Genomic DNA, 20,663 nt, shown 5'->3' with positions numbered 1-20,663 from the left:
AGAGAGAATTGAAGAAAAATTAAACACATGAAACAGCAGCACTCATGCAACATTGTTCAAAACCATGCATGAAACAACTCTCAAGAAATCCAACCAACATTCATCTATACCACTTAATTAGTTCTCTTCTTCACAAATATTAGTTTCTCTGCTCATCTCTTTTGGATGGACTATAAAAATTAATAAAGAAACAGAGACACTTACATGGTTTTTTACCCATTAGTCCATTACCCTCCAAATCAGCTTGCATTGGAGATTGGAGAAATCAGCATTTTCAACCAAGAGCTTTAACATCCTATCCTGTTCCTGATGACATTGAGTTTCTGAAATCAACTGACAAACAGCATCAGATGCAGCACCAGCACCACCACATTAGTCGTAGAGCTAGCAACAACAGTAGACGCAGACGCAGAACCATGACCTCCCAACTCCCAAGCCGCCTCTTTCGGGAACGAAATGAAAACCAAAAAGAAAATGAAAAATTGAAAGTTCTGTTGATTAATCAGAAGAACTAGAAAATAGAAATTAACCCAAAAAAATTCTAAAACCAAACACGAATGGAACTACTGAAATCCAGCAAAAACACAGAAGCAATGATCAAATTCTAGTAATGAGAGGGACGGGAGGTGGAGGGCCAAGACAGAACATGATCAGGAGATATCTGGCAATTCAAAGGGCTTGGACTTTGAACACGGTAAACATTCATAGACATGCCGGGATTCTTCGTCGTGCAAGCATCAATTGCTGAACCAGAGCCAACACCACCACCGCCAGTAACAACAACGAGACCAGTAGGCTTCTCATTCTCTGTCTCATCATCCTCTTCAACCAAAGGGAGCCTATGAAACGAAGGATTAACAAAGGTAGCCGCAACCAAAACAACATTACTAGCAGCAGTAAGTGACCCAGCAATCGTTCCCCCAAATACTTGACCTTGAGCCCCTGCAAGAGAGATCGTAATGGGCGGTGAAGCAATCATTGAAGACGACGACTTTGAAGCAGAGGAGTCCAGAAATGTAGCGGAGAGAGAGAGAATATGATAAGTTCCTTGGAGCATGAGAGTGGACGAATGAGAGACTGGTAAGCGAAGTGTAACGTTCGTGACAGTTCCGGAACCGCTTACAACACAGAGCCCCACGTGGCGGCGCCGCGCGTACTGGGAAACCATCTGTACAACGTCGGTGCCGGCAGATATTTCCAGAACGACGGGTCTCATCGCAGCGTCGCTGTCTCTGGTTATCACGATTGGTGGTTTGGGCTTGTTCTTCGACCCCGGTGGTCTACCTCGAGGCTTCCGAACTATCTCTCCGGTTGACCCAAAATCTCTGCCGGTTCCGGAACCGGCGACTGTCTTGTTGCTGCTACTGCTGTTGCGCTTCGTTGGTGGTGTCACGCCACTGCTGCTTCCATCACCGACCAAGAAGAGAGCTCCGGTTCTGGTAGGGCTTTGATCATCGTCTTCTTCTTCACCGGAGGTGTAGCTGTGACAGTCTCGAGTTTGTGAGATCGAAATACCTCCACTGTATTCTGCCATTTTTGCTTCTTCCAAGCGCTCTCTCTCTCTCTCTCTCTCCCCACCTTTTATCTTAGTTTTTGAAATTGAGGAGGAGCAAGTATCTGAGATGATGGGGTCTTAACTCTTGAAACTTTTGGAAGATCTTTACCGATATCTACTTTCTCACTTTATATACATGAAGAAGGAAACGCCTCCCTCCCTTGGTGGTTTGTTGGTTTACCTTTTTCTCTGAACCGGGTTTGGATGACCATACCAGTTCATTTGATGGTGGACATCTGGTCCCACCAGAAGAATGGGGTTTATGTGGGTCCCACTACTCCTTGCTTCTATCACATCTCAATCTCACTTCTCTAGATGCATGTTCTGTTCTCTTCTGGTTTGGAGTCTGGAGGGCCAAGTGGGTGGGTCAGTTGGTGTCTTTTGGTTTCTTTCCTGGCTTGGCTTTTTTCTGCTCCCTTCCCTGGAATGGATTTTACTTTGTTTCAGTGAAGACTGGAGAGAACTGAGAAGGAAGTCAAATCATGATCTTATATACTTTGAAGTTTTAAATCTTTTAGTGCACGGTATCGTTCACCTTCAAAACCGATACGATATTGATATAGTAGCGGTATGGTTTTATTGTATCGGATAAATTTATCTCTGAATTTCTTAAAAAAAGAATTTTTTTTTTAAAAAAAAATTCTTTTTTACCCCTTGTCGTCTGAACTGTTTCATTGATGTGGTATTGACATAGTATCAGTGACTAGCGAAATCAATGTGTATCATTTGAAACGAACAATACAATACCAATACCTCAAACCATTGTTTAAATGGGTTCGGAGTCGGAGTACCTAGTAAAACTCCATTCCTTTTTTTGGTGTTATAAACATTTTTTTACCGTAGGTCTTTCAAATGGATGGAGAAAATCACATGCCTTTGCAGTCTAAACGCGTTTGTATTTGTTTGAACCTAAAACAGACTATACACCAACGTCAGTTACCAAGAATCATAAATGAGGTTCCCAATTCAAAACGGACTACATTTGTAATAACATTATTTGAATAAAAAAAATTCATTTAAGAAGATAACAAGAAAAAAATAAACAAATTCCTAAAGCAGTTCACGCATATAGAGTACGCGTATAGAGTGTATACAAATAAGGTAGCATAAGACTCCTACTTCATTGATAGGTATCCTAATTAAAATATAATCATATCGAATCAATTACTTATGTTGAAATAGTTCTCTATGCAAAAACTACAACCCTTTTCATTTTGTAAATAAAGTGATAATGGTATAGCCCATAACCTAGCAACGGAGGCCCTGCCTTTGAGTGACCCGGCAGTTTGACCACAATCCACTCCTTGGCTTCACAATTTCTGTGTAAGTGAAGCCTTGTGTTTTGGTCATCAATAAATTTTCTTCTTATGGCTCCACTCCTTGTCATATATATATTATGGCTGGTTTGAACATTGGAGGTAGGTATTGAGTATATTGCCAATTTTTTGGTCTCCTTCTTTCTTTTTTTTCTTTTTTTCTTTTTTATTTTTAAATTTGTGCACATTAATGTGTTTTTTTTTTTTTTTTTTTTTGGAAAATACGCATTAATGTTAGATATTAGCTGTTTTGAACATCTGATGTAGGTATTAAGTATATTGCTATTTTTTCGGTCCCTTCTTTTTTTTAAAGAAAAATTGTGCTTACATTAATGTTGGATATTATGGCATGTTTTGAACATTAGATGTATGTATTGAGTATACTACAATTTTTTCAGTCCCTTTCTTTTAAAAAAAAATAATTTACAAATTTAGAACCTATGCCATCTGTTTCCTTTTTTTGCTGTTCTTAATTTTTTTTCCTTTTCTTTTACCGTTTTATAGATCGTACCATTTGGAATTTTCGCCATTTAAAACTTGCACTGTTTGTTTCCTCATTTTTTTCATTCCTGCTTTTGTTAACTATGACCTGACCCACCCAACTATTAGATGATAAATATCAATGGAAGAGACTAGAGAGACTAAACTGTTATTAACATTTGGGGAAGAGTTTTCTGTCAGGAAGTGTGGCCTTTGCACTAGTGCGACTCCCAATGGGAACATGTGGAAGCATCAATAAAGGTGGGATTTCCACCATTCATACGACAAGGTGGTAATTCCGCCCCATCCTGTGTCTGGGCATAGGAGCCACACTCTTGAACAGAGTCATTTTTCACTTAATATTTGTTGTCTTATAATCTATCAAGCTTCATTGCTAAAAGTCCAGGTCGGGCTCATCAGTCATCACCACAATGGTAATGGACCTAATCGCCAAGCCACAAAAGCATATCAGCCCCAACCAGACCTATTAACAATCCGAGCATTAGGGTAGGTATCATATGATTCATATCAGAGTGGAAGCCTAGAGTGTTAACTAAACTCGGATCAAAATCTTCCAATTCAACCCAAAACTGGTGGACCCAACCTATGCTTGGACAATTTGCTAAAGAAGAATACAATAGATTGAATTGATGGGGAGCTTAAGAGTGTCTGGTTGGATGATTAGCTTTTACGATGGAGAATCTACTCAAATACTTGTTAGTTGAAACCCTTTTTGTGCTCGATGTGGGGGGATGTTTGAGACGGCCAATCATCATATTATTCTTCCGTGCCCCTTCGTCAGGCTGTATGATTTGATAGTTTATTATCATACATTGCACCAATCTTTAGTCATCTAATTTGTTTCATTTATTACCTAAAAAAACAATTTGTATCAGTGGATTAGTAGTTAACTTGCTCAGGAAGCCCATTGTGGGAAAGCTCACTGTGAAACTTTCTCATTGTGTGACTTCATATCATAGTATATTGATATACTACCCGAATACACTACTCGGGTGGGGTGAAGTTGTCATTTCCGTCCTCTCTATGAGAGGAACCTACGAACCTAACCGGGTAGGGAACCTGAGAGGAAAAAAATTTGCATGGGAAAAGACCTTGTTATGAGAAGACACCACCGGTCCACCCATGGAGGTTATTCATCAAGCTCAAAATGCTTTCGAAGAATTTAAGACTCTATCGAATCCGAATAATTTTCAATCAGCTCCTTTGTAACATTTGAACATGCAATTCCGCAGGTCCCCTCCTCTAAAAGGCTTTATTAAGTTAAATTGTGATGCATCTTTTATAGCAGAAAGTGGTGTCAGAAATTTTAGAACCTTTGACAGTACCCTTTATCATAGTAGGAGAAGCAAGGCGATTGCAAATAGCTTGGCAGGGAACTAAACAGTTACCTAGCTTGTGATCGAACGACTCCACCACTATCAATGGCTCCATTTCTCATAGCATTGTTCATGTCGTGTCCTATGTGGAGTCTTGTAGTTTCTCTTTTAATCCAAGGGAAGAAAATAGCTTGGCTGATTCCCTTTGCTCAAAAAGACAGTCTATAACGTGTAGGACCCAATGACTTGTATCCATTCCATGGATTCTCAAAGCTTGTAGTTCAGAACCCATGTGTTCAACATGTTCTCATCAATAAATTTCTTATTTAGGCTTGGGTTGCATCTTCAGATAACCCAGATCTCCATTAAACTAAAAATATAACCATCTGTCGGTCCATCTTAATATCTTCCTCAACACTAATATGTTCCCCAAAACCCATATTACCCAATCTTCATCATATCAAATTCAAAATCAGTTGCAGAGTGGCATACCATCAGGGAAAAGGAAAACAACGAATTGAAGTTGCTGCATGGCCATAAATCTTGTGAACCCAGTCCAGATCCATCACAGAGGCCTACATTTAGAGTACGTGCTTTTGAGACAAACATTCCTGACTCTCAGCCGAAGAACAATAGATATCACAAAGGAATGCCAATATACACTTTATTCCTGAAGAACAAGCTCAAAAGGAAGCTGGTCCCAACCTCGATCAGTTGAATATCTAGAATTGATCCAACACCGAATAAATGACACAATCAGGTCAGGCACACCCACACCCACTCCACAATCACAATCTTTCTGATAGTGCAACAGCATTGTGGACTTCTTGAAATGCCATTAGATGCCTTAGACATCTTTAAAATATTTGAGGCTCTCAACATTTATCTGAAAGTGCCATCCTGCAAGATGATTGACTTAAAGTCACTTTGCACCGCTCACAGTTTCTTCAACCCTGGTAAGTGTATCTGTTAACACATCGATGGTCCAGTCCTTGACATCATCCTGCATATCACCAATTAAGTAAATCCAGAACTGACTCAGTTATCATAAAAAATAAAAATGAACTTGCTCATCAAAAGAAGAAAACTAAAACTTGTAACTGATTAATTTGAAGCTAATGCAGAATGTATGAATTTTGTTCCTACATGCATTGCTACATTTTTCTTGATATTAAATGCATAAACTTTTACTCGAATTTATAGAAAAAAGAGAACTTACATATGGTTTGAAAAAAAAAAAAAAAAAAAAAAAAAAACTGAGGGATATAACCAAGTATGAACATTTTCTCTGCTACAAGTCTTGTTGATCTATTATTTATATGCAACTTCTTCGTAAAGCAATCACTAGTGAGGGTAGGAGCAAAGAAGGACCAGACCAAGGACGAAGAAATTGCTAGGGTAATGCTCATATTCTTTTTTCCTGGTTAAGCTCCAACATTCCTGAAGAAGAGCTTATAAAATGTAACAAAGAAAGTCAAATCTGTGTACAACTACAAAGTGGGTGGAAGAGAAAGAAGTCACATAATCTAAAGATCTTTGAAGTCATCTTACATATAAATACATTGTGAAACTTTTAATGTCCAAAAGCAGGTAAATTTTAAATTCTGCTGGTTCTATTAACATGGCTCAGATTCAGACAGGGGTGCTGAATCCAAAATCATTATATTCGTTCTTTAATTGGATATAGTGTGTGTAACTAGTACTCTTCCATCCCTGTGGCTCAGGAAAGTAGTGCCATCAAAAGCTACATTTGGCTTCTTATCACCATGTGACCATAAGTATTACCAGACATGACTGTATGGAAGGATGCCGATGCAGTAAAATCCACAAACATTCCCTTACAGCCATAAAAGGACCTTAGGAATATCAGGGCCCATTTTTTATCTTAACTCTTTATTTTCATTTCTGTTTCTTTACTTACTAGAGCTATGGAGATCAACCTTGGAAATAAGAGGCTTTAAGTTTAGTAGAATGAAGACAGAGTATATGATGTGTAATTTTAGTCATACTATGAGTTCAATTAGGAGGTCTCTTCACCCAAGGTGAAGGAATTCTTCATTCTCTATGAAAATTTTCTCCTTTAAGGGGTTAGTTTTTGTCTCTTTATGATGGGAAGTTTAACTATACTAATAATTCTCCAAAAACATGACTCGTCATGACTGCCCTTGAAAAACCTAATTTTCCAAGTATACGTTTGTGTCCAAATGTTTAGTCATGGAATGCTCTTTTTGTTTGCCTCCCCACCCCCCAAGGAGAGAATGGTAACAATAAGATGGTTAGAGCTTAATTGCCAGAGCATTGATGACGGGCAGAGACAGGATGTGTGGATACCACTCATGGAGTGTCTATATGTGATCTGTGAATGGAATTTGGATGATGAAGAAGCTCCACCATTTTTTCCTTCCAGAAGTTTAGTCCAAGAATTGATCAAGTGAACTTTAGTGCTATTTGTCATCCAGAAGAGATGCTGGTCAGTTGTAAGTTCAGCAAATACAGGCGAAAATGGATATGTCAGTGGTGATGCTCTTTTTCAGGCGCATGTCCATCCAAAGCTAGTAAAGTTTTTGAATGGATTCATTGGGAGAAGAATTATGGCTTAGTAATCAAAGGGGATTGTTCAAAATGCATATCAGGGCATGACAGCAGCAAATGTTTTGTTTCTGAAGCTGCAGATTGAAAGAAATGAAGCCTTACCATCACTTATGATCAGAGTACAACATTTGAATGGGGAAAAGCATAAAAATGCCCTAGCTTTCGATTTTCTGTTGCTGCAATACCATTCTTTATACAATGCAATTTGACTCTTCAATTTTGCCCATGACCTAGTTTATGGTCTGCTATAATCTACAATTTTTCTAGCAGCAAATGCAATAACAATTCTCTGCAACTCATTCATCCTTGTGCTGTTGAAGGTTGGAGGCAGATTCATGCTCAAATCATTAAGTCGAGTCACCGTATTTGATCATACATATTCATTGCAAGCCTCTCATAGACTCATACAAGTTACTCAACAATCTGTACGGAGCATCCATGTAACAAACAAGAGCTGCTTGTAGAGATAAGAGATGTCTGTTATCGCTTATCAAAATACAGCTACGAATAATGCATCAGAAGATGAGGGTTTTGTAGTCATCTTAATGTGAAAAATATAGTGAACCAGATGATTCGAATATGCATGGGGAGTTCTTCCATTGCTTTATGGATTACCAATGTTAAAGGCCTGAAATTATATAGTTCTTATAATGGTCAGTTCTGCAAGTTTAGATTCTTGTACTGTTACAGTTTCGAAGCTGATGCGGTTCTTTTTCTATTTATCTAGTAAAGCTTTCCAACTTCAGTTGCATTACAGTGAGAAGTGAATGGAGAATTGAATTTGACTTATCTGACATACCAACCATACTAAACTTGACCAAAGATAAAATGCACTTGATGTTATCCACAAATTGCAGTGTGGTCAGGCACTGTGATCACATCGTACAAACATGTTGGGTGCTGCTTTTGTCGGTCTGTTCTATTCTGTTAGGGAGGATTGCCAAACTTACATGGCATATGCATACAAACTGGAAAGAGATAACTGATGATGATCTCCTTCCAATCTATTTTATCTCCGTCTTACAAAAGCTCCAAATGTAGGATTTGCAGAGGTAGAAAAGATGTATGTATCTCTATACCCCCACAACACCCCCCACCCCTAAAAAAACATAGAATCGCTACATTTTGCAAAAAACATGGTATATTACACATGTTAAGTTTCCAAACTTACTTGGAACATGAGGATTGCGAATAATATTAGAACTCATAATTTCAAAGGAAAGCACAGAAAGAACAGAAATTACAATGATATTGCATTGCTCCCAGAGGATAAATATAAATAGCTGAAACATACACGTGGATTACCAAGACAGCAAACCCTTCTTTCTGTATGCACAGGATTATACATTTCTCCTTTTTCCCCCTAATGTCACAGACAAGTAGGGAGTATAAAGACTGGTCAGCTATAACAAAGAGGTCAACAGAGGCCTTGATGATTTTGACTCATAAGTAATATTTAAATTTTGAGAAAACTAAGTTACTAAAATTAAACTCTTCAATGCAGGTAAAGACACTCCATGAATTTTGCAGAACCTACCAGTTAGAAGAAGGCTCTGCTACCATAAAATACCCTTGAGCCGTCCTTCTTTTTATCAGTTTCCCCATTCTTGTTATGGTTATGTATAACATCACCACTGTTGTCAGGTTCTGGTTTATCAAGATTCATTGGGAGTTTCATCTTTGCCAATGACTCTGTAAACTGCTGCATGCTTTTCATATACATATCAACTATCTGCTTCTGCATTGCATTCTGCTCAGCCTCAAGGTTGATGTTCCCAAGCGGAGCTGTAAAAGCTGGACCCAATTCCACGGGATGCAGATTGTTTTCTTTGGATCCCTCCTCTTCCTTGCTTGTGAAACTGGCCTCTTTCTCCTCTCCGACATCACACCCTTTCTTTGAAGTCAGCGAATCTGGAGAAGTCCAGGAGCTCTGACGAGATTCAACATTTGAATTAGGTGAATCAGCAGCAACATGACTCTTATTCTCCATAGAGTCTACTGAGTTCCTGTCATCACTTAAGCTGGTTGTTGTTGAGCTAAAGAATCCAGAATTTTGGTTGCTTCCATTTGGAGAAATGGATCCACCATAATTCTCCTCTGAAGAATTTACAGTCATGTCATAGTCATCCACTGACTGAGTACAAGTACCAAGATGAAGAAAAGAAGCAGGTCCTACCACAGTAGACCTCGACGCAGCACTATGCTCTGCCATGTTAAAATACTCAGAAACCATCTGCTGGTTCTCCTTCACCACATTAATGTCAGGGAACTCAATTCTCCCGTATTCAACTGGGTCCAATACCTCAGAGTTCTTGGGATCCAGCAACACAACTTCTGAACTTATGGATGAATTAGAAGCTGAATCAGAGGACTTCAGAAATGAATTCACAGGCAGAGATGTGTCAAGAAACAGAGTCAGCTTGACAGTTCCGGCTGGAGAATGGAAGAGATCAGTAGAGGAAAGGGTGAAATCTTGGGTCACCTTGCCCTTCCCTGCCACCAACGATATTGGTACAAGAGTAAATCCCAACAACTGGTCTTCCATGTAATTCCTGGCTCTGCTGAGCATCCAAATCTCACATTTAAGGACTGCATCCAGTTGGGTTATTTTCATCCTCAAGTTGTCATTGAATTCAGGGTTCTTGCCACCTCCATTTATAATTCTAGTTGAAAGGGTCTCATCTGGGCTGTAAGTGAGTGAAAATTTTGCATACACATCTTGTTTTTCATAGATACAGATGTTGTGTATGTTCCTGGCATGATGAACAAATATCTCAAGAAGCCCAGAGAAGTCCCTATCTCCATCTGGGTCTCCCATCTCTTCAGAGCAAGGATTGTAACGGAACCCAGATATTTCATTAAAGGGATCCATCCCCAAAAAAGTAAAATGCAGTATATTCTTGTCAGCCACCCTAAGAATTCTCTTTTTAACTTTATTCTTGTTCGTCAGATGACTAGGCAAACTCCTAGAAATGGGGACACCACAGAATAAGAACAGAGGTGTATCAGAGATTAACTGAGACTTTCTCTGAATTTGATTATTCTTTCGTAAACGCTAAGTTCAGGAAATAATAGAACGTCAGAGCAAATGGAAAAGCTTTGAGAGAGAGAGAGACTTACCGTTGAGCAATGGTGATGGTGACGGTGGTGGTGGTGGTGGTGGTGGTGCTGATGCTGCAACCTTGGGAGTTGGTGCTGATCAGTAGTAGTTGTTAAGAGTGATTGAATGAAGAAAGAAAGATAAATTGATGGTGTGATGATGACGTTAGGGACTTTTTTGCCTCCTCTTTATAATATCTATTCTGCTTTTTTTTTTGCTCTCTCTTTCTTTTTTCTTCTGGTGGGTGGGAATGAGAGTGTTGAGGTTACTTTGCTTGACATTGCAGTTTGCAGGGAGAGAAATTTGCTCCACTGAGAGTAATGGGAGGACCCACTTGGTCCCCAGCTCTCTCATTACCATTTTCTCTCATACACTTTTTGATTTGTTTCCTCTTTACCCCAAGTCTCTCTACTAGATGCTCTACGAGGAAACTTTCCTCTTCCACTTGGAATCCATTTGGATGTTTTACCAAAAGGATTGAGCGAAGTAAACTCGTAATTTTGAATCCGGGCCTCCGGGGTGGAGGTTGCTTACGCAACATTTTTGAACAAGAGGTACAAGGGAGTGAGGGACGAACAGCAAACATGAGTGGTTGTTATTTCAGAAGAATTTAGGGGTGGTGACTAGCGACAAAACAGGGCATGCTTTTTTCCAATCCCTACTGTTTTGGTGACGAAATTTTGTGTTGCAGGAATATTCCTGCTACTAAGCTGGCAGCCAAGGAAATGAAATATTGAGGGAAATAATTTTGCTACTATACTTGTAGCAGGAATATAAAACTAGTAGAGGAAATGAAATAATTGACTTCCCATTTAATAATATCTTTTAAGTTTTAATATTTTCTAAAATATCCTTTAAGATCCTATTTCCTTGTACAAAACAAACTTAAATACTCGGTTTGTGTTAGCGAGTGAAAATTGTTTCCTTTAGTTTTGAAAAATCTATAAATAGCCTCCTCGGTCTTCGGTCCAAAATCCAGAGATCAGAGATTTTAGACAGTCAAGGAAATCCTCTGAAAAACCAGAGCCCTAGAAAAAGAAAAACCTAATATATTTCTAAAGCTGGAATTTTACCCAGGAGCATCAGAAGTCTGTTGAACTGAGTCTGTAAGGTCTCTTTGGCCAAAAAAACAAGTATTTTCCTCTCACTTCCCATTTTTATTATTTAATTAAATAAATAATTTTTTATTTAGTTATCAAATTAATTAAATCCTGCATAAAGTACATACTCTTTCTATTTTTGTTTCCAAAACCTTTTGATATGCCATTAGGTTGCCAAAATTTTCGATAGAGGTTCGATGGACACCCAAATAGTGTCATCGGACCCTACCCAATCAAAACTAGTGGTTAGATCCCTGAAGTAGTCAAAACTCTTAGGAATTCCCCAGTCACCACTGAGAACTACATTATGACCTGATCCGTAGTAAGGGTATGTGTGCAGCCTCAAAGTTACGTTCAAGTTTGGTATCCCTCATGTATATGATATAATTTTCCCGTTTATACAGTATCCTTTATGTCTAGACTCATTATGATAATTTGTACCATGCTTATATCATATCACATGTTTTCTCATATGCCAAATCCTTCTTGAACTACGTACATACATATGTCTGGGAGCACGGCCTATGTCGGTGCTCCCTGTGTCTACCTCTATACTCCCCAAAGCAAGGGGCATGGATGTCTTTTCACATGTGGAGGAAAGTGATAGACCATGGAGTGCTAGCGTAGGTCACACTCTCAGACAGAGGTCATTATAATATTCATGCAATATTCAGTTTTTTAGCTTCATTATAATAATCAATACTAGGGCTGCAACAGGGTCGGGTTGGGCCGGGCTTTATAGAACCCTAGCCCAACCCTAAGTCCCCTTAGCTAGGCCCAGGCCCGACCCGACCCTGACTCAGGGTCAGAAAAATCCAACCCTGACCCGCCCTCAGGGTCGGGCCGGGCCGACCCTGATTGGCCCTGATCATGGGGAGGGGGAAAGAAATGCATGGGTTGGAATGGGCTGGGAAGAACTTATTAATCTTACATAAAATAACAATATAATAAATTATATATAACACTTATTGTCTTCATATATAATATATTATATAAAAAAATGTGGGTGAAATTTAAAGTCTATAATGTATAAATTATATCAATATATATTTTATAGTATAACTTAAATCAGGGTCGGGCCGGGCCGGGCCAAGTTTAGCTCAAGACCTCAACCTTAACCCGACCCGACCCTAACTTAGGGCCAGAAATTTTCAGCCCTGACCCGCCCTCAGGGCCAAATATTTCAGCCCAGACCCTGTTCGGGCTCAGGGCGGGTTCGGGCTGACAGGGCTAAACTTGCACCCCTAATCAATACCATGTCAATATTAATTTACCTGCTTTCCTACATGTTTTATTGTTTGTCCTAGATATCTAAACTAGGTTAGATTTATTGCTTTCATTATGCCAACAATTAGTAGGACTATTTAGTAGGGATTGGCCCCAGGCTAGTGGACTAGATGCCTAACACCTTTTCAATACGTAACTTTGAACCTATCTAAGATCTGGGAAGACCTATGTTTTATCCATTAGAGTTAACTTTTTCTTTCCCAAAAGGGAGGGACATGTACGAGTCTTTAACCCTTATCTAGGTCGCGACTCTCAAAGAAACCTTTTCCCTCTCTTTAGACGCTAATGTTGTCAATTGGGTGGGGGATCCCCGAAGGTGCATTTTCCGCATTTGTATCTATACATATTGAAAGCCGTATTGATGAGTATCGACCTTGTATGCTTAATACATAGTCGTTACCATTTTTTTAAGTATCACATGTAATATAGAACCTATAGGTATAACCTTTCGCTCAATATTAGAATTAACAATTGAAGCATCTAAGGCTACATCAATTGGGGATACACGACAGAAGGAATTGTTCTATTTCGAAACTTCATCTTCAACAAGCGTAAGTTTATTATAATAATCTTTTTTCTTTCTATCCTGAATCCTATGGGAGCCTGTACTATTATGGTAGGGATGTTCAGTATCGATTCTTATAGTACTGTTCAGGGAGTCGATAAGCTAATTCTTGTGGATGTCTGTTTGCCGGGCTGCCCACCTAAATCCGAGGTAGTTTTTTATGCTATAACAAAACTTAGTAAGAAGGTGTCTCGAGAAATCTATAAAGATAGAATTGGGCCTAAACAGAAGAATCGATATTTTACTACCAATCACAAGTTTCATCTTGGATGCAGTATTCGTACTAAAAATTATGATCAAGGGTTACTCTATCAATCGCCACCTTAAAGGTATGATATGTACTAACCAATATGGTGTGATACTTAAACCTTTGGTTCATGTGTAGATTTTGTTATCTAAGTACTGTTGAAATTGCTTCAATCCTAACATTATATGCCTTTAATCCTATGAAAATATCTCAATCCTAATTAATACTTATTTTTCAAAAACAAAATAACTATTAAGAGACAAAAGTTCCTTACATCAAAGGAGAGAAGACTTTTCTACATCAACAGCATGTCTTGTCATATAGACAAATGATTATCTTATTGCTTGATAGATGGGAAATTCTGTGGGAAAATTATATGTCAAATTTCAAACTATTTCTTAAACATTTCATTGACAATAAGGGCGTTAGTTGTTTTGAAATTTCACCCTTGTCATATGTTCACAGAGTTTGGTCTTTGAAGTTTGAACCCTATCAAACATTTTCATATATATTTAAAAAAAAAAAATTTTTCTGATTTGAAAATGACTCCCCACGCTATTGGCGTAGACCTATTTCCAATGTCTACTGCATTAAACGAGTTTGGCATAAAATCTCACCCTCAACCTAGCATGACTTAGGTTGTTTTTTTGTGCCAAATTTCTATCCATTCAATTTCTCTCAACTCTTAGCTATGTTCATCTTCACCTCCTTAATCTCATCCTTTCCCACTCTCTTTAATAGTTTTTTGTTTTTTTGAATTTGGGTAAACACTTCCTCTAATAGTGCCCACTCCAAATTTTGACTTTGTGTTCTATTATTGCAATACACCTAACATAATTAAGGATTTTGATAAGCGTCTGTCTTGTTAGAGAATTTTCCCTCATTTTCATGAGGGAAACATTAGCAAACATGGGTGGGTCCATGAGCCATTTCAAGTTTCAACCCAAACTAAGCATGCTATTAGGCCAACATGTATACAAAATTACAATTTAAATTAAAAAAATTCTCATCTATTTCTTTTCATTAGATTTTTTAAGCTTTAATTTGTCACTTGTCCAACTTTATTTAGGCTGAAATTTGACATGTGTTCTTATAAAAAAATAAAAAAATTGACATGTGAGTAGAGACATGATGGACTACCCATCCATAAAATTTTACTTATACCCAAACTATACTTTGACAGATATTTGATAAGTTCTTTTTGATTTGTTGCAACAGAAATCCTGTTCTCCTGAAACCCCTTTCCCAAAGAATTTTTTTTTTTTTTTTTGGTTAGGATAAAAGTTGTGCACAATGCCAACTCAAAGATAAATTTGCACACCCCCTCACATATCACTGGTCATGTGGAGATGATATGTTATTGATGTCCCTCCTCCTATTGTCAAATTCCAAAGGGGGTTTCCTCATTCGTTTGAAACTGCCAAGTAGTGTAGGTACCCCTCTCCCTTTTTGTTATTTCACACTTATTATTATGGGAGGTTGTTTTCTGTCCAAAAGTGTAGCTTACACCAGCAAGAAACATCTAACGAATGCCCTCAGAAAGGAATCATTTCAAGAGACTAAGAGATCATTTCAAGAGAAGAGAGTAGAGAGAGACGTGCAGGGAGTGCTAACGTAGGCTACACTCCCGGTCAGAAAATTAACATTTTTCCTATTATTATATTAGAAGTTATGAAAAAAATCTGAAGCACCTCTTCTTAATTGGTTGCCCGAGGGATGTATCTCTGGTATAGAATTATGAGATACTTCAATTTTGGAGTGGCGTTTAGACCACTTACTAGTTTCTATTTCTTTTACTTGCAGGAATAATGCTTCCACCTGTGGGTGCAAGTTTGGGTCGGCAAGTCTTAATCCACCCTGATCGAGCCCCATGAAGCTGAGTCTTGACTCGTGATCATAGTTAGTTAAAACACATTTGAAACGGTGTATTTTTTTGACATTTTCTTCTATTTTAGGGGGGGGGGGATCTAAAGCTTGATAAATTATCCATCCATACAGACATACAATCCACCGACGTTTTTCTGCACGAAAAGATAATGTTGTCAGCCCCACTATTGGAAAGATAAAGAATGGTTTGGTATAGGATATGTGCCAATTTTCGAAACCTAACTCAGTTGTGGCTCTTTCTCCCACTGCTATGGAAATGACCCCAACCCCTCCCCTCTCTTTCCCCCTTTCTCCATTGGGCACATTCGCTAGCTGGCTCCAGGAAGGCCAATGGCATGCCGCGTGCCCAATCCTCTTCCATCAATTATATATCATCTCATGTATTGGCATATACACATTTGGCTTGAACCATGCATCCTCTCATAGTTTTATTAGTCTCTAGTTTTCAAAACCTCAACTTGCCATTAAGTCAACTCAGTGTGGCTTGAAACTTTGACACATTAAAAAAAAAAAAGAAAAGGGAAGGACATGGGACGTACCGCCTGTGGCTTGATGATAAGGTCTCCTTTGATTAGTTGAAATCCCAGAATGCATCCTGCCTCATGAAGGGGGATCTTTATCCCCTCGAGTTCCCTGCCCAACCCAGTTCCCCAATCCCCCTAACAAGGGAATTGCTATGACCACTCTACCCCTGTCCGAACACTTTGCTCAGGTGGGATCCACCCCCTCCCCCCTATTAGAGGGACTGGGGAACTGGGCCGGATAGGGAACTAGAGGAGATAATTTTCTCATGAGGGCATGGTTCTAAGTATCAGTATCGTATTGGTCATACGTACCAATTTTACTAATCACCGATATTGATACCGTGCCAATACCGTATCAATAGTACGGTACAGACAAGGGGACAAAGGGTAAAATGGTTAGAAAATTTATTTTTTAAAAAAATTCAATGATAATTTTGTCCGATACAGTCGATCCTGGCCGATACACCATGCATGAGGGGGCTGGGAGTTGGGAGTTGTTTTTCTAAGGAAACAGTGGGGTCAAAGTAATCTGATCCAATGATGGAGATCAACGCAAGAAGAGACGTCCTATTTGTGGGGCCGCATGAGGTGGTCAACAAAATTATTCCTTTCTGTCGGTCGGGTATGCTGCAACACTTTCAACATATCATGTTTTCTAATGCCACGTGTCACCTTTCATGTTAGAAAATAAAACTTAAAAGGACAACAAAGCAGAATAAAATAATTAATAATCCCTATTTTACTGCCACGTTGTCACCTTTCTTACCTCCTCTACAGCCTTCCGGTGTTTATGGTTGGTTGTGTGTTCCAAGGGTCCAAAAAGTTATATTTTATCCGCCATCTGATGCGTATCTAACTTAATCATGAAAATCAAAGCATTTGTTTGCCAATAAAATAAGGAGAAAAAGGTATCCTTTTTAGTTGTCCATATGCTCTTGCTGGCTTTCTCCGCCTTCTCTCTCTCTCTCTCACCGCCTGAGACCTGAGAGCGTAGGGGGGGTCTGTCTCTCTTTCGGGAATAATGCCCAGAATCTTTTCTTCTCTCTGATTGTAAATACCCCTTTGGTTCATTTCATGATCGAGCGAATTAAGTAAACTCTTCTTTCGCTTCCGTACTTCTTCTCTGAGCTTCTCGTCCTGCCCAACATCTCTCACCACTATAATCTTGATGGAGAATGAGCAGGTGAACGGCGTTTCCAACCTTCCTATCGAAGAAGAACAGGTACTCATATCTCTCTCTCTCTCTTTGATCTAAATTTTGTGGATTTATTTATGTGAAAAGCGGATCTTGATGACCCTCTTCAAGATTCCAATTTTTCATTTTATTCTTTTCCTTCTGTCCCTCTCTTTTGGGGTTTGAATTTTCTTTATGATTTGGGTTTTATGTTACTAGTTTGTTTTCTTTCTTTTCACCCTAATTTATGGAATAAATTCTCGTAGGTATGTGATGGTGTGAAGGGAATAGAGTGTGGAATGTCAAGCTCAAGCTCAAGCTTGACGGTGTGTGACAGTTATGGGTTTTGTGCGATCTGCTTGGAGAAGATAGCACTTCAGGAGACTGCTCTTGTAAAAGGTTGCGAGCATGCTTACTGGTTTGTCTAACATCTCAATCCGTTCATCAAATTTTTGTTTTTGAATTATTGGATAAATAAAATGTTACCATTTACCCTTTTCCTATTTTTGATTGTCGGTGTGTCATGGTCTCATGGATGGTCTTATCTTCTTTTTCATCTCGGGGTTTCTTCTATTTCCCTACAACCTTCCTGGCTGGCCTCATTGTTTTTTACAATATACTTTCACTTTTTTTTTGCCGCCAATGTTCGTCATTATCGTTGTTGCTATCTGCTAGTGATGTACCATGCATCGTGTCTGCAATTGCTGTTGTTGTGGTCGCATGAAGACTTCAATCCCCGTGCGTTTGAGGGGGATACTAAGGAATATACTATTATTAGGTTGGGTGTACATGATTTATCATATTATAGTTTAGGATAAATTCAGAAGTAGGTAGTTTGACTTAGTTGCATGTAATTCTTCATATGAACCCTATTAAGGTTCGATTAAATGCAATGCTTTATGGTCCAATCTTAATTTTTGTTGGAACCATCATTCTATCTTGTAAAACCATGAATGTTTAAATCTTTGTGAACGATTGAGGCTTGACTCTCTTTCAAATTTCTTAAAATTCCTTTCAAGAGAAAAAAAAATTCAAGTCCTTGAAATTTAGATTAATTCAATTAAATATTGGATTAGGAACTGCCTTAGTTCAAACAGATGACGTTACACGTAACAGGGCTTAGATCAGTTGTGGAGCACAGTTTTGTTTTCTTAAGAAATGAGAAACACGAAGTTGACATTAGCTTCTTGATGACAGACATGTTATACTGAGTCCTAGCGCTTCAATTTTTAACCCCCTCTTTCTGGCTGCTGTTTTTTATATGTTTCCAATTTTATACCCAGTAATTGTTTCAGTTGAACAATTGGAAGCTTTGGAAAAAGGAAATGAAAACGAAGATTTCTATTTTTGACCTATTGAAAGAATTAGCTCCAGTCCAAACTTTGGATCGAAATATGAAGAGCACTGCTTAAATTGGATGAAATGACTGAACTAAACATACAAAACAAAATAAATGTATCACATATAAAGTTCTCATACATAGTAATGGAAATATATTCAAATTTGACTGCAAGATTTACTTTTCCCCTTCCTTGGAATATTAGGTGCTTGGGTTATATAAGTTTTGCAGTTGGTAGGATTGTATAGAAGTGGGAAAGATGAATATGAGAGATTATTGACTTACATCTAACCCTAGTTTGTAGGATGGATTGTTCTGTGAAAGAATTTTTGGGCCTATCAAAAGTGGAATTTGTGCTTGTGGAAATTATCGAGTAATCGGAGATGAAAACGAAGACCCGACCTTTTGTGAACAATGTGGAGTCGAGTTTGTCGATTCTCGGGTACAATAAGGGAAATGAAGGAAAAGAACTATGAGAGCTGAACAAATCCCTAAACTTGACATACAGAAGTAAAGTTTTTTCTGCTCTAATGGTTTCATAGGTATTATTTACATGAATATCACAATTAATAAGGTTGTAGACATTTTAAAAAAAGGAAATGTGCCTGTATTAGGAACAATTCTAGAGCCCTATCTTCCGTGATACTCACAGCCTCCAATAATGAATAAACTGGACATTTTATAGGATCCTCGATGTGCAAACATTCTGTGCTCTTTCATATAAAAAAAACATGCACTAAGAGGTGTGGTTGGGTGGGAACTGCATATTTCATATGTTTTTGTTTCTTTGTAGGCTTGTGCATTTAGGTATTGACCATTTTGTTTTTAATTTTTTACTCATGTGAAACCTCTCTGTTGATTTATTTTATTGTTTGAAGGTTTATATTCTGTGGCTCTTAGATTGGTTGAACAACTCTTTTTTTTTCCGATTGTTTCTTATGTGGTAAATCATATTATTTTGTGTTTTCCTATGTATTGGATATGCAAAGCGTAGAAGAATGGAAGTGGGGTCAAGAAAATTTATTGCTCAATTTCTGAGTGGACTTAAAGAATGTTGAGAAATGATGTTGTAAGTGTATTAATTATTTCTGTGAATTTTTTATATGTAGCGTGACATGCATCCTTAGATGGGCCATGTACAATCAGAAGCAATTGTGCCCTCAATGCAAGTGTCCATTTGAGTTCCTCAATGTTCATAGGTCACTGGATGGAAGGTATTAGTTGGCATATGGGTGTGAGTTGGAAACACTAATATTTTTCTGCTAACCAAAATGTTATTCTCCTCCTTGACAGAATCAATGATTACATGTTTGAGGAGAGTGTGTGTCTTCTTCTTAGAGCAGCGTGGTTCATACCTTTGAAGGTAGAGGCTCAGGAAGAGGTGTATGATGAATTAGAAGATATTTATCAATATGTAGAGGACTATGATGATGGCAATGACGATGAAGATGAAGATCTAGAAGAAGTTTACTATACCAGTTCAAATCTTCGTATTGGTAACCGTAGGTGGGGCGATAATGGCTATGTGAGGGCAGGGCGAAAAGAAGCTTGGCCTGTCCACCGTGAACTTCAGGACCATGATGCTGGTCCATCACGTGGTACGAAGGAAAGAGTGGTGGCAAACGATACAACTGGAAGACGAGCAAAGAGGGCAATGAAGCGTGAAGCTGCAGATAAAGCTGCTGCAGCAAAACATCAACAGCATTTAATAAGGTTAGGACGCAAGTAGTGGAAGCAACCTCACTAATGTTTAAACAGTAGGTCAATGTACAGATTTCCCTTAGGTTGGCATTGTGAAATAATGATTTGGTAGATAGTTCAGTACCTTGTTCGATCATTGAAATGCAAGTGTCTGTTGAAATTGTTCTGTTTGAAAATCATTCCTTGATCCAAGCTGATCATGAGTTTGTAAATTCTGAAGTCTAATTGACCCTTGTTATGTATAGCTCATTCAAATCCCACTTATCATCTGGCTTAAGAAACTTGCTGTTTCTGCCAGACCAGACTGTGCCCTAGAGCAAGAAATCCTTTATTTCTGTGGGGGCAGTCTTCTACTGTCGTCCTTTTTTTTTTCTTAAATAGAAAAAAACATTCGTTAAACAAAGAGGAAAGAAGATACATTATCAGTAATATCTACTCTACTTTTACTACTCGTAGCAT

The 20,663-nt window shown here is 38.4% G+C and overlaps 3 protein-coding genes across 3 annotated transcripts; 1 reads left to right on the top strand and 2 right to left on the bottom strand.

Annotated features, from left to right (window-relative positions):
* Positions 1-509: 509 nt before the first annotated feature.
* LOC122669468 (AT-hook motif nuclear-localized protein 28-like) lies at positions 510-1,570 on the bottom strand. The gene has a single exon (XM_043866238.1). It carries the CDS (start codon positions 1,532-1,534, stop codon positions 605-607), a length of 930 nt encoding a protein of 309 aa, XP_043722173.1. The 5' UTR covers positions 1,535-1,570; the 3' UTR covers positions 510-604.
* A 6,898-nt stretch (positions 1,571-8,468) lies between these two features.
* On the bottom strand, positions 8,469-10,274 carry LOC122669576. Its single transcript, XM_043866369.1, has 2 exons — positions 8,789-10,274; positions 8,469-8,570 (listed from the first exon to the last, which is right to left on the bottom strand). The coding sequence occupies exon 1, from the start codon at positions 10,150-10,152 to the stop codon at positions 8,821-8,823; it is 1,332 nt and encodes a 443-aa protein (XP_043722304.1). The 5' UTR covers positions 10,153-10,274; the 3' UTR covers positions 8,469-8,570; positions 8,789-8,820.
* Positions 10,275-16,999: 6,725 nt separating this feature from the next.
* On the top strand, positions 17,000-20,375 carry LOC122669577. The gene is made up of 4 exons (XM_043866370.1): positions 17,000-17,212; positions 17,431-17,582; positions 19,613-19,717; positions 19,797-20,375. Exons 1-4 carry the CDS (start codon positions 17,159-17,161, stop codon positions 20,230-20,232), a joined length of 747 nt encoding a protein of 248 aa, XP_043722305.1. The 5' UTR covers positions 17,000-17,158; the 3' UTR covers positions 20,233-20,375.
* Positions 20,376-20,663: the final 288 nt, after the last annotated feature.

The sequence above is a fragment of the Telopea speciosissima genome, chromosome 7, assembly GCF_018873765.1.
Source record: "Telopea speciosissima isolate NSW1024214 ecotype Mountain lineage chromosome 7, Tspe_v1, whole genome shotgun sequence".
NCBI lineage: Eukaryota > Viridiplantae > Streptophyta > Magnoliopsida > Proteales > Proteaceae > Telopea > Telopea speciosissima.
Note: the sequence above shows the minus strand (reverse complement) of the source record. Positions and strands in the feature narration are given on the sequence as shown.